Source organism: Hipposideros armiger, unplaced genomic scaffold (assembly GCF_001890085.2).
Source record: "Hipposideros armiger isolate ML-2016 unplaced genomic scaffold, ASM189008v1 scaffold_182, whole genome shotgun sequence".
Taxonomy (NCBI): Eukaryota; Metazoa; Chordata; class Mammalia; order Chiroptera; family Hipposideridae; genus Hipposideros; species Hipposideros armiger.
In genome coordinates, this window is record NW_017731532.1 from 100402 (window position 1) to 113201 (window position 12800).

At 36.8% G+C, this 12800-nt stretch overlaps 1 protein-coding gene across 1 annotated transcript in view; it reads left to right on the plus strand.

Annotated features, from left to right (window-relative positions):
* The window catches only part of MSH3 (mutS homolog 3), a 93793-nt gene that overhangs the window by 9236 nt on the left and 71757 nt on the right, over positions 1–12800 (plus strand). The window contains exons 5-8 of the mRNA XM_019652581.1: positions 796–912; positions 1185–1302; positions 3639–3784; positions 7442–7608. Of these exons, the coding sequence (XP_019508126.1) occupies positions 796–912; positions 1185–1302; positions 3639–3784; positions 7442–7608 (548 nt within the window). The remainder of the gene's footprint in view (positions 1–795; positions 913–1184; positions 1303–3638; positions 3785–7441; positions 7609–12800) is intronic.

Genomic DNA, 12800 nt, shown 5'->3' on the forward strand with positions numbered 1-12800 from the left:
CTATAGGTGACGTGGTGAAAAGAAATGCTGCTCTCTCTTCTTCTCTCCAGGTCAAATGATCAAGTTAGCCTTCACCACAGTAAAGGCTGATGTTTTCCTGCCCCGACCTGCAGTGATGAACTAAAACAGTTCAGAGATGGGTTGGGTAGGGGAGGGAGAGTCCTAGAATGAGAGTTTCATGGCTTTAGTTGGCAGTCTCTGAGCCATGGAGCTTTCTAGAAGAAAGCAAGGAGTCAGGTGGTGCTGCCTGGCTCTGCATTCCTATCACTCATGCATCAAGAATTAGCTAGCCAGATCAGGGGGTTCTCTTCTCACTTCCTCAAAGATGCCATCTGTCCAAGTAAGTTCGTAATTAATACATACAATAATATACAATAATAGAGTATTATACATACTCTATTAGTATCTCCTCATTTTCAGTTATTTGCATGTGCTATGTAGTACATTCTAATTTTATTACAGTGTCCTGCTCTCTGCATTGAATAGCCCTTGTTCAGGGAAAGCTACAGCACTTTAAAGTTTTGATAGAGCTAAGGACATAGAAGAAGTCCCTGTCATATTTTTCCGAGTTGTTTATAGATATAGACGTTGGCTCTGAGGTTAGGCCAAAAATAGATTAAACCTTAGGCTTCTACACAGAGATGTCTTTTAAACTTTTTATTGATAACACCACACAGATAGACAAGGGCACAAATCCTAAGTTTATTCCTTGACGGTTTTTCAATAAAGTGAACAAGTACCCCACAGGGAATCTTGAAATAGAAATTTATTGATACTCTCTTTTTAATTTTTTAGATTGCAGCTCGGGAGCTCAATATTTATTGCCATTTAGATCACAACTTTATGACAGCAAGCATACCTACTCACAGACTGTTCGTTCACGTACGCCGCCTTGTGTCAAAGGGATATAAGGTCAGCCTTGGCTTCTCTTCCATGGAGTGAAAACACGTTTTGTAAGGTGGTAGGCTCTGACTGGTTTTGGAATTCGGCATTTTGGGAAAATGAAAATGTGTCGTAATTATTAAAATTATATCTTCATGAGTTTTAACATTTTAGATTTCTAGGGGCAATTTTAAAAAAACTATGGTAAGTGTTTCAGAATTAACCTTTTAAAATCCCAAAGCATGTTTTGTAAAAGCATTTCAATCATATTTGATATTTAATATTTTTTATTTTTGTTGAAGGTAGGAGTTGTGAAGCAAACTGAAACAGCAGCTTTAAAGGCCATTGGGGACAACAAAAGTTCACTCTTTTCCCGGAAATTGACTGCTCTTTATACAAAATCTACGCTTATTGGAGAAGATATCCTTTTTGAATAGGATACTTTTTTGTAAATTTTACAAATATTTGTTTTCAATAGCTTTTTATTTTTTATTTATTTATTTAGTTTTAAAGATTTTTATTGGGGGAGTTGGGGGAGGGGAACAGTGCTGGGGAACTGGGGGAAGGGTAACAGACAAGTTTCTGTCCTTTTGTCTTCAGTCTAGTTGTGGAGGACGTTGTTTCACTGGCCCAAGTTGGCACCATCATTGCGCTCTTCCCGGGCCGAGGCAGATCAGTCGCCGGGTTCTGGACGGCTGCTCATGGCGGCTGCTGGCTACACACGGTAGCCCATGGCAACCCACTTGCAGCAGGGGCTGCAGCCTAGCCGTCGCCGGCGATTCATGGCAGCCCAGCTCCAGGTTGAGCTGTTGTTCAGCATCTTAGCTGTAGAGGGCAGCTAATATGTGGGATCCGAACCGGGCCCCTCAAGAGCGTCCCAAGCCAGCTCTTAACCAACGCGCCACTCGGCCGGCCCTTCAATAATAGCTTTTTAAAAATTGTTCTTTGAAAGGGTACCCTTTGGATGAGATAAGGTGGTATGGGTACTTTGACCTCTGATTAGTGCACTGTTGAAAGGAGAAGGGTTGGCAATGGCTGGAAAGAAGCATTTTTCAATGCCATGGTAGAAGGAGAGTTCATTATACTTTCAGAGCAAGAAAAAAGAGAGCCTGATTAAAGATGATGGCAGGCTAGCAACTGATTTAAAATCACACCTTCCCTCCACTTGTGTGGGCAGTGGTTAGGGACTTAGTGCCTGTTAGCTGCTACAGGCCTTCCTAAGACAAGTCCTAAAAAATAAGGTATTAACTTCAACATGAGAAAACTATAAAGTTAACACACAATTACCTGCTTATAAAACATAATAGTAGGGTATCTTCATTAATTGTTAATGTCATAAAAATTTTATTATCTTGATTATAGGTGAAGCTTTCTCGCTTTGCAAGAATCTTCAGTGTGCACTATGAGTTCCCCCAAATTTATGGTTATTCATAAATTCATCGAGTTACTAAAGTAAAATTATTTCAATAGCAAGGTCTTAAAATTCTGTTGATTTATTAGAACCAAATAATTATATATAAAATGAGATAAGGATGTATTTTATAATAAAATGTGTACTGTGGTATGGGATCAGGTCTCCCAGAATAAAAGATTGTGAAGATTAGGTCTTACATGCTACTGTGTGAAAGTAATATTTCTGTTACAGTTTATTACAAATCTGCTTTTTTAGAGACCTGCTTAGCTTTAACCCAAATTATGAAGACTGTTTTTTTTTTTTAGCTGAGCCATCCCGCCACCTGTTGGCAGCTCAGAGGCTGCTCAGCTCAGGCCAGGCATCAAACCGCTGTTGCTCAGAGCTCAAACTCTTGAGTGAGCTCTTAACCAACTGAGCCACTCGGCCGGCCCATGAAGACTGTTTTGTTCCATTAATGTCATGAATAGGGAATGACTATCACTCAAAATGGACCCTAAACCCTAAACCATTAATAGCCCTGTGTTATTCTGGCCCATGAATACTGTTTTGTTCCATTAATGTCATGAATAGGGAATGGCTATCACTCAAAATGCACCCTAAACCCTAAACCATTAACAGCCCTGTGTTATTCTAAGCTGATCAGGCTGTAAGAATTGGGTAATTTTATTGTTTCTATTGCCTGAACTTGAGTCTCTTGCTCAAAGTCCCTTCCTAAAATAGTATCCTTCCTTGCTTCTCTTTGCTGCTGCTATAGCGCTTAGCTATTGATGCCCAGATTGGATGTTCCTAGATTGACTTCATCCCAAATCAGCATTGATCCCTGAAAATTTAATTAATGGACTGACTACACACACACACACACACACACACACACACACACACACACACACACACGTATGTTTCCGTTTCTTGATTTTCTTTTCTCGTGTCTTTAAAAATTCTTTTATTTAAATTCTGTTATTTCTGGGAGCTAAAGTAATTTATACTATTTTAGTGTATTCATGCTTTGACTTACGGACTTAAGCAGTAGGGGATTGTTAAGGATTCAATCTCAGCATCATTCAGGTAAAGAAGAGGGGTAACACTTGTGCTTCCATAAGGCCTGAGGTGCTCTCCAGGGCCCTTTGGATGTGAGAAGATGTAGTTGTCTGTCCTCAGGAGCCTTGTACCTTAGGGACAATAAGGCATATAACTATGATCGGAGTAAATCAGAAGAATGAATGCTGTGTGGAAGAGTTTTGCACAGAGCAAAAATGCCTGGAAAAATGAACCATTAATTCAAAGGAGAAAACAGTTAATATTAATGGGAATGTAACATATATTTTTCTTTAATAATTATTACATGTGAATCCTTTAGTCAAGCTGGATGATGCTATAAATGTCGATGAGATAATGACTGATACTTCTACCAGCTATCTTCTGTGTATCTGCGAAAATAAGGAGAATGTTAAAGACAAAAAAAAGGGGAACACTTTCATTGGAGTTGTGGTAAGTACTTTGTAGGTGAAGAACAAATGACAGATGTTCATAGTATGTGGAAATACTGCATCATGTATGGTTTGTAAAGAGGATATCTGATGAAATGTGCCCTCAAGTAATTATCCTAGAAAAACATTTTCCTCATAATTTTATATGTTAAATCACTTGTTGCAATTGTCTCATATGGCTACTTGGCACTCTGCCATGGAATGATCTAGATAACTTCTGTCCATGTGCTCTAGCACTTTAGGGTTGAAGATAAGAGACACAATGACAGGCATGGATGTGGATAATACACAGATAGCAAAATAAAACTAAAATAAAATAAAAACAAAATAAAACTAAACCAACACATGTGTGGCTAGCAAAGGGTTTCACGTATTTCCTCCAGGGATTTGAAATTAAACACAACTGATTATGGGATTGTTGTGTATAGATTTGGAGGAAAGGCTAGTTGAGGGGAAATGATAGTCGGCCAATATAAAACTTCATGTTTAATTAATATTATGAATATATACAGTCAGTCTTCCAGATAAATGTAATTTGTGAATCATAGTTTTATTGATCTTGACGTCTGGCAATTTTTGAGTAAATGTGCCCGTTTACAGACCTACCTGGGCTCTGCTCAAAATCTTAGACCGTTTAGGGCCCTTCAGAACTGTTAAGTTCCCTTGTTTGGTTGTGGGTTAAGCAAAAGTAGGACTCCTTGCCTAAGTAATAATGAATTCTCTTTGTTTTTTTCTAACTTTGCAATCTGAAGCTACAATATCAGAAATTCTTATAAGCCAGATGTCTCCAAAGTACCTTTTAATACCTTATTGTAGCTGCATAACTCTGTGCTAACTTGACATTTACTTAACCAATAAGCCTTTCTCTCAGGGAGTTAGCATTACTGTCGGGTAGCTCTAAATGATACTTTTATCCTTGAGAAGCATTTTTTTTATCTAGCTAGAGGCAGTTGGATCTATTTACAAATAGTAAGGTTATTTGATTTTAAGCTTTAACATATGTAATGTGCTATCTTATATTTACCTGGAACTCAGCATGAAGGACAAAGTTGATAGTAGACAACTCCTACTTAGTGCTTATAGAAATACCATCTGGCCTACTGCCAAAGTTAACCATAGTTTATGAACTGGGATGTGAGAAAAATGAGAAATGATAGATTGCCTTTCAAGCATTTTCTTGGGACCGGTCCTTGACCTCAATGACGACGTTTGAGTTGATGACATCCAGAGGCTTGGGTCCAGGCTACACCCCTCTTCTGAGCTCCAGGCTCCTGCATCCAACTTTTTGTTGGACAAGACACTCAAGAATTTTCCCCAACCCTTCAGACTCAGTGTGGCTGCAGTGATCTCGTCTTCTTTTACCCTCAATACTGTTCTTGCTGGGTTTTTCCCGATTGTGATGAGTGCCACACATTCGCCAGTCACTACCTAGGGGTTATCTTTTGGTACTGATGTCTAACATCAAAGGCTTTCCTGTTGCAGTACCACTGCAATCAAGCCCTCTACCTATAGTCTGGGCAATGCAGTTTCACACGGACTGACCTTGGGTTTCTCAGTGTCACATCATACAGAGTAGTAGATGTTGTGGGTATTACAATATAGACCATTTCTCTGATTTAAAAAAGCAAAGGGGAGTTTGGCTGCTAAATTTGTCGCTTCGACTTCTATAAATAGTTTTTTAAATTTTTGGTTTGTGCATTGGAAGATAAACATGTATACAAATGTACTTGCAGTTCAGCTATCTGGGATATAGAATTAAGGAAGTTGCTTTAACCAAAAATGAAGAATTTAAAAAATTATAAGATGCATAAAACAATGCATAATTATGGTGTCATGTGAGACAACCACCCAGGTAAGGAAATATAACACTGCGTACATGTCACGTCCAGCGTGGCAAGGGCAAATGGGTTTCGAGAGGGGCGACGCAGATTGAATAAAGTAAAGAGACAAAAGTAAGATTTGAGCGAGACCAAGGGACTCAGCCAGAGAAGACTGAGCCCCGAATCGGGTCAGCGCATGGTTTTTATTAAGAATCTTCAAAGAAGTAAAACTGCTGTCAATCAATTAGCAACCCTGTGTGATTTGTGTGCCTTAAGTCCTCTTTTCATTAACATATCCCATTGTGTTCCAGCAAATGCTATGCCTTCACACTTCTGGCCACATAGCCCCAGAACACTTGTTACTGTGTCCTCCCAGGGGAGACAACTATTATCATTCCAATAGGTCCCAGTCACCTGAGACACTCCCCTGAGAGAGAGCTTTACCGGCCTTGGTCATACCGAGACACTCCCTCAGAGAGATTACGGTGCCTCAAGTCATACCGAGGCACTCCCTCCTAACTAATAGGGTTAGAGGCTAATGCATGGCGGGGTGGTATTGGAATCGGCTGTAATGTAACACGTACAGAAGGGCCCCTTCCCTCCAGAGAGAGCTGTAATCCCAGAGTTTGGTGATAATTTCCTTGCATTTCGTTCCAGTTTTATCACCTTCAACTATATACAAATGTAAACATGTATATAATTTTTTGGGTCTTGCTTCTTTTGTTTACAAATTACTATTTGAATATGAGAACTATTTACTTATTTACATGTAACTGTAGTAGTTCTTTCATTGTCAATTGTAATGTATTTCATTTTATAATTACTGTTTATTCGTTCTTCTGCTGATGTACTTGTGGGTTCTTTCTAGTTTTTGGTTGTACAAAGAATGCTGCTATAAACTTTTTTGCACATGTTTTCTTATATATCTGAGTTTCTCAAGAATATATACCTAGGGGAGAAATTGTTGAGTTATGGGGTATGGATGTTTTCAACTTTCCTAGATAATGCCAGACTGTTTTCAAAAGAGTCTGTGTCAATTTACTTTCCATCATCAGCATATGAGTGTAGGGGTTGGTTATTTTTTTTTTTTTCCTGTTAGCTAATACAGTTGTAACCAGCCCGATGCATTTTTTAAGCATCTGTAGTGGATAAGAGTGTGGCCTGTGGAGTCAGACTCCATGAATCTAGGTTCTGCCACTTTATCACCCTGTGACCTTGGGTAAATTATTTACAACCAAAACAACTCTTTTTATACCTTGATCTTTTCTAGCTTATCTTTGCTATTACTGCTTTTAGTTATCATCGTTATTTCTTTGGATAGACTGTCTACTTGTGGTTCATTCAGAGTTTGTTATATTTGATTTGATTTTTGCAAAATTATACTCATTAATTTTATATAATAGTAATTTATTACTACTCTTGTGGCCAGCTGACTAGGAATATGTCACTTACTTCTGCTATTGGTATCGTGCTTTATATAGTTCACAAAGCATTCCAGTTTGTTTTCTAATTTCACCCTTTTGATAACCCTATGAGGGAAATAGGCAGGTTTATTCCCACTTAGGAGGAAACTGAGGACTTGGTGACTTGTCATAGTCACTCCATCATGTTTGCTTGATCCTGGACTTGGACTCAGGGTGTCCTTCTCAAATCCCATCTAGTGCAGTTTACATATTGGTGAATCTGACTTCTTGGAAAGCAGACAGGTTTTCAAATGCTTTAGAAATGGAGTACATACTGTTGAGTGTATATCGTCTTTGCTGTTTCCATGTTTATGCTGTGTCGTAGTTATAATTGGGAAAAAATATTTTCTGTGACATATTTTTATTTGCTTTCAGGGAGTGCAGCCCGCCACCGGTGAGATTGTGTTTGACAGTTTCCAGGACTCAGCTTCCCGTTCAGAGCTAGAAACTCGGATACTGTGCCTGCAGCCGGTGGAGCTGCTGCTTCCAACACACTTATCAGAGCAAACGGAGATGCTTATCCATAGAGTCACAGCTGTTAGGTAAGATGGCATATCACTGGAGAGTAATGCTGGTTCTGAAACTGGGGTTTAATTCCAAAACTGGCACTTGTTAAACTTGTTAAAAAGTTTTTTTGTTTAAATTTTTTAGCTGAGCCATCCTGCTACCTGTTGGCAGCTCAGTGGCAGCTCAGCTCGGGCCGGGCATCGAACCGCTGTTGCTCAGAGCTCAATCTTTTGAGCGAGCTCTTAACCAATGAGCCACTCGGCAGGCCCTAAAAGGTTTTTATTTATAGAAATGTTTCAACAATAGTAGTAGGAATTTCAAAAAAGAAAACCAGAACGACCCGTAGTGTTACCTTCATGTAGGATTTTAGAAGTTGATTTTTTTTTTAAAGGGGTTTAATGATATTATTTGGTAATTAATCTCCAGTTTCTGGAGGTAATTTAAAGTTCATTTCTTAGTAAGTTTATATAATTTTGAAAGTGCTGTATCAGGGCTGCAGGTTTCAATTTGTGGCTATGTCCATGAGTTTTATTTATTAGGTCTAAGGTCACACCTCTTATTTACAAGGTAGTGTGTAGGCACTGGAGAAGAAGACGTGGTTGTGCTCTATCTGGCAGAGTTTATAATCCAACAGGAGAGGCAGATGTGGACATACCTAGTTGCACGCACAAAGCATGATGTATCACGTTGCAAGCATGAAGGCGCCTGCCACTGGGAGGAGTGTAGTGGAGAAGAAACCAGAAAGGTGGCTGTGGTTCCAGTGCAGAGGACTTCATATTGGAGGAATTGGGGCTTTAGACTACACAGGAGAGCCCATAAAGATTTTCATTTAGTAGGCTGACAAATCAGCTACAAAATCAAGCTAATGGATTAAGTGAAGTTCCATATGTTTTTTTTTGTTCTTGGAATTAAGAATGTTCTGTTTTCATTTGACTTGAATGTCTTTCAAAGTAGCTTTCATAATATATTTTTCAGGTTACAACACTAATCCATGTTTATCTAGGAAAAGTTGGGAGTTACAAAAAATAAATAAATAAAAGTAAGTCAAATCCTACAACCCAGAGATAATTACTATTAAACATTTAGTGTATTATTTTCATATATGCATTTCACCTTTTTTTTGTTTATGAACTTGGATTCATGTTGCAAAATCAGTTTTATATCCTGTCTTTTATTTACTTAAAATTTCTCATTTTTTTATTTTAATATGGAAATTTTTCAATTATATACAAAATTATATTAAATAGTGTAGTGAGCCCCCATGAATCGATCAGCCAGCTTCAATATTTCTCAACTCATCTAATCTCATTTCATTCCTTCCCTCCTTGGATTATTTATTTGAAATAAATCCTAGAGAATATCATTTCATCTGCTAATATTTCAGTGGGTACTCATGAAAAAAACCAAATGACTACATAACATTCAGTCATATGAGTGGATCATAATTTGTCCATTCCCCTTTTATTTTGCATTCATTTTTTCATAAATATTGCTGTGATGAATATCCATGCATGGAAATATTTGTGTGCATTTCTGATTATTTCCTTAATTTAAATTCCTAAAAGTGAAATTACTGGGTCAGAGGGTATAAATATTTAAAAAGCTTTTGATTGCTTGCTGATATTGGTAATATCAAGTTACACTTCCACTGCTATAGTGTAAGAGAGTTGTCTGAACCCTTGCTAACATTGTGGGTGATTATTTAAATAATCTCTGCTAGTTGGATAGATGGAAAATTCTGTATCAAGTTCTCGTATTTTATTCTTAATGCTTTTCTGACAGTGAGTTCAAACTTGAATAATTAAAAGTCAGTATACTTTTAAGGGGTACTGCTCTCAAAGAGCTGAAAAATTAAAATGTTTTAATTTTTTTAAACATAGTTTTCTAAAACTTTATTTCCAATATTTCATGTCTTTGGTTTTGTTCATTTTTCTTTCTTTTTTTTTTTTTTTAGCTGAGCCATCCTGCCACCTGTTGGCAGCTCAGCGGTTGTTCATTTTCTTTATAACTGCGTATATTTGCTTAACTCAGATATATAGCTGACCCTTGAACAATGCGGGAGTTAAGGGCACCGACCCCACCCCCATAGTCAGAAATCTGCTGTGTAACTTTTGACTCCCCCAAAACTTAACCACAGTCCATTAAATTTTTGTATCTGTGGAGAACTGGTTCCAGGACCCCCCATGGTTACCAAAACCCACAGATGCATATATAAAATGGCATAGAATAATGTGTACAGTCAGCCCTCCACATTCTCATATTCCCAGCTTTGGATCGAAAAGACTGTTTTCAATCCTGGATTGGTTGAATTTGTGGATGTGAAACCTGCAGATATGGAGGCCGACTATACTTATTGAAAAAAAAAAAATCTATGTATGAGGGGACCTGTGCAGTTAAAACACATGTTCAAGGGTCAAATGTAATTGAGACTAAAGTTGATCAATTGATCAACACTTTCATTTCTGATTATTTTTATAAAATAATAAAGGCAAAATTCAATACAATATCAAAATATTCCACAACGATATTGCCAAAACTGAATTATTTGGCTGGCAGACAGCATTGCCTGGTGATATTCTTAAATGTTTATTCATCAAATGAGATTTAAGAGCCATTTGGCATACCAAAGATAGTTTGAGTGTCTTATGTGGGTTTTCCAAATTCCATGGCTGTCTTTGTCTTGTTTTGTTTTTCTCTTTTTTTAAAAGATTTTTATTAAAACATAGTTAACATACAATATTATATTAGTTTCAGGAGTACACCATAGTTATTCAACATTTATATACCTAAAAAAATGATCACCGTTAAGTCCAGCAACCATCTGACACCATACCACACTACCACAATATTATTGACTATATTCCCTATGCTGTACATCACATCCCCATGACTTATTTGTTTTATACCTGGAAATTTGAACCTCTTATTCCCCTTCACCTTTTCTCCCCTTTTAAATTTTTTCAGTTACAGTTGACATTCAATATTATTTTATATTTTAGGTGTACAGCATAGTAGGTAGACATTTACATAATTTAAGAAGTCATCCCCCTGACTAGTGCAGTTTCCACCTGGCTGCCTTTGTCTTGTGTTAATTTGCACTTTTCTGGTTATCATTGGGAGTATTAACTTTTCCTATCTTTACCGACCACATGTAATTTTTATTTTATTTGCATATCAGACTAAGCAAAGTCAAAAGTTAATGCATATTTCTTGGAGCGCCTTAAAGCTAATCTGTGTCTATGGACAGAATGGAGTAGTGGAGATTCAAAAGTCAAGTGGTCAAATAGTGTGGCTCCTGTGACATAGGGTTTGGGTTGGAGAATTGGCTCTTCCCTATAGTGATTTTGGGTAAATCACTCAACTGTGTTGTCCTTCATTTTTCTTTTCTTTAAAATAGGGTCATAAGAGTGCTTACTTCATAGGGTTATTGTGAGGGTTAAATAACTTATTATAGGTGAAGTGCTTCAAACAATGCCTAGCATAGAAAGTTCTCAATAGCAAAGCTATTTTTTTTCTTTTCCTATCAGCCCTTCTCTTTTAATACTGCCTTTCCCCTATTCTCTTCTGGAACGCCTACCAGAAGAAGTACCGTATTTCCCCATGTGTAAGATGCACCCTTTTTTGAAAAATTTGGGGTCTAAAAATTGGGTGCGTCTTATACAGTGGTTGTAGATCGCTGTCAAGTCATTTAAGAAGTGTGGCATTTCAAATGCCGTAGATGGAACAGAGGACGGGGCAATATATGAAGACAGTGATTCGTCATCAGACACAGATGAGGACAAGCTAATGGTTGGGAGTTTTGACAGTGATGAGTTGTATGAATTTTATGATGAATAAAACTTGAGTTCAGTGACTTTATGTAATACATTTTTTTTCAAATTTCGGGCCCCCAAATTAAGGTGCATCTTATACATGGGAGCGTCTTATGCGTGGGGGAACACGGTATGTTGGACCTTCTTTTTCTGCTTTCTGTGCATAGCCCTTTATGATGTCATCTCCCACCTACAGCTGTTTCTCATATTGGTTTTGGCCCTTGGGGATTTCCTTTTTTTTTTTTTGACTGTCTTTAAAAACCATTTTTGATTATATTTTAATTCACTATTTCTATGTGTTTTTAAGTCCTCCATGCTTATGGTAGCATTCCATGATTTTTACACATAGAAAGATCTCTCCCCATTTTGAAAATACTTCAGTAATCATCTATATTTTATTTTAGTCAATTTATTTTTTCTTTTAAAATTTAATTTAGTTTTTAGCATTCAACTTTTAATTTACTTTTTCTTTAGTTTGCTTTACTGTGTGCTACCTTAATTTCGCCCCTAAATGCTAGTGGGTCCATTTTGGCTGCCATTAGACTTAGCCTTTATCAACCTGAGCTACACATCCAAGCTGTATTAAAAAAAAAAGGAAAAAAAAATCAGTAATGGGGATAGAGAATGCTTTTAATTAGGTATGAACAACATAGCTTGCCAAAATTCTGTTCCATATTTCTACCAGTAAACAATATAGCATTGAATTTTCAAGGAGAAAAGTTGTATTGTTTTTGGTGGCGTCTTCTTGTCTGTTTTAAACAGTGATAGGTAGATTCTTGTGTCTTAGACTTAGACTCCCTTTTGTCCTGCTGTAAACCTGAAGGTAGAAATAGCAGTTTTTATCAGTTATGACTGATATTTTATTAATACATAAGAAATAATAAAGCTGTGTGAAAAAAGACAGAAGAATGGCTTGGAATTATAGAATATGCATTTTAAAGTATTTGTTCCTTTTTGTATTCTTAACTTTGACCACAAGAGGTCTCTAAAGGATTTTGTATAGTCTGGATTACAATTTAAAGACTACCGAAACTTCACATATATTTTTATTCCTCGAGGTATAGACTTATTCATTTTGTATCATAAGGTAATTTAGAATAACTGTTAGCAAAAGATGGTACTAAGATAAAATTTTTATTTCTAAATAATGACAAACTATCGATTTTTCATAGGTTAATTATCTTTATTTAAATATGTTTATAAGATTTCAGTTTGAATCTTAGGAGATCAGTTTTATTATTATCTTGATTGTTACCCTTCCCGTTTGTCTTGAAAATATATAGGGAGCCCTTTAAAAAAATCAACTTCAAAATCCTACATTAAGGTGATATAATGGGACATTCTCCTTTCCTTTTTTGAAATTCCATTACTACGGTTGAAATAATTTTAGAAGTAAAAACTTTTTTTTTTTTTTT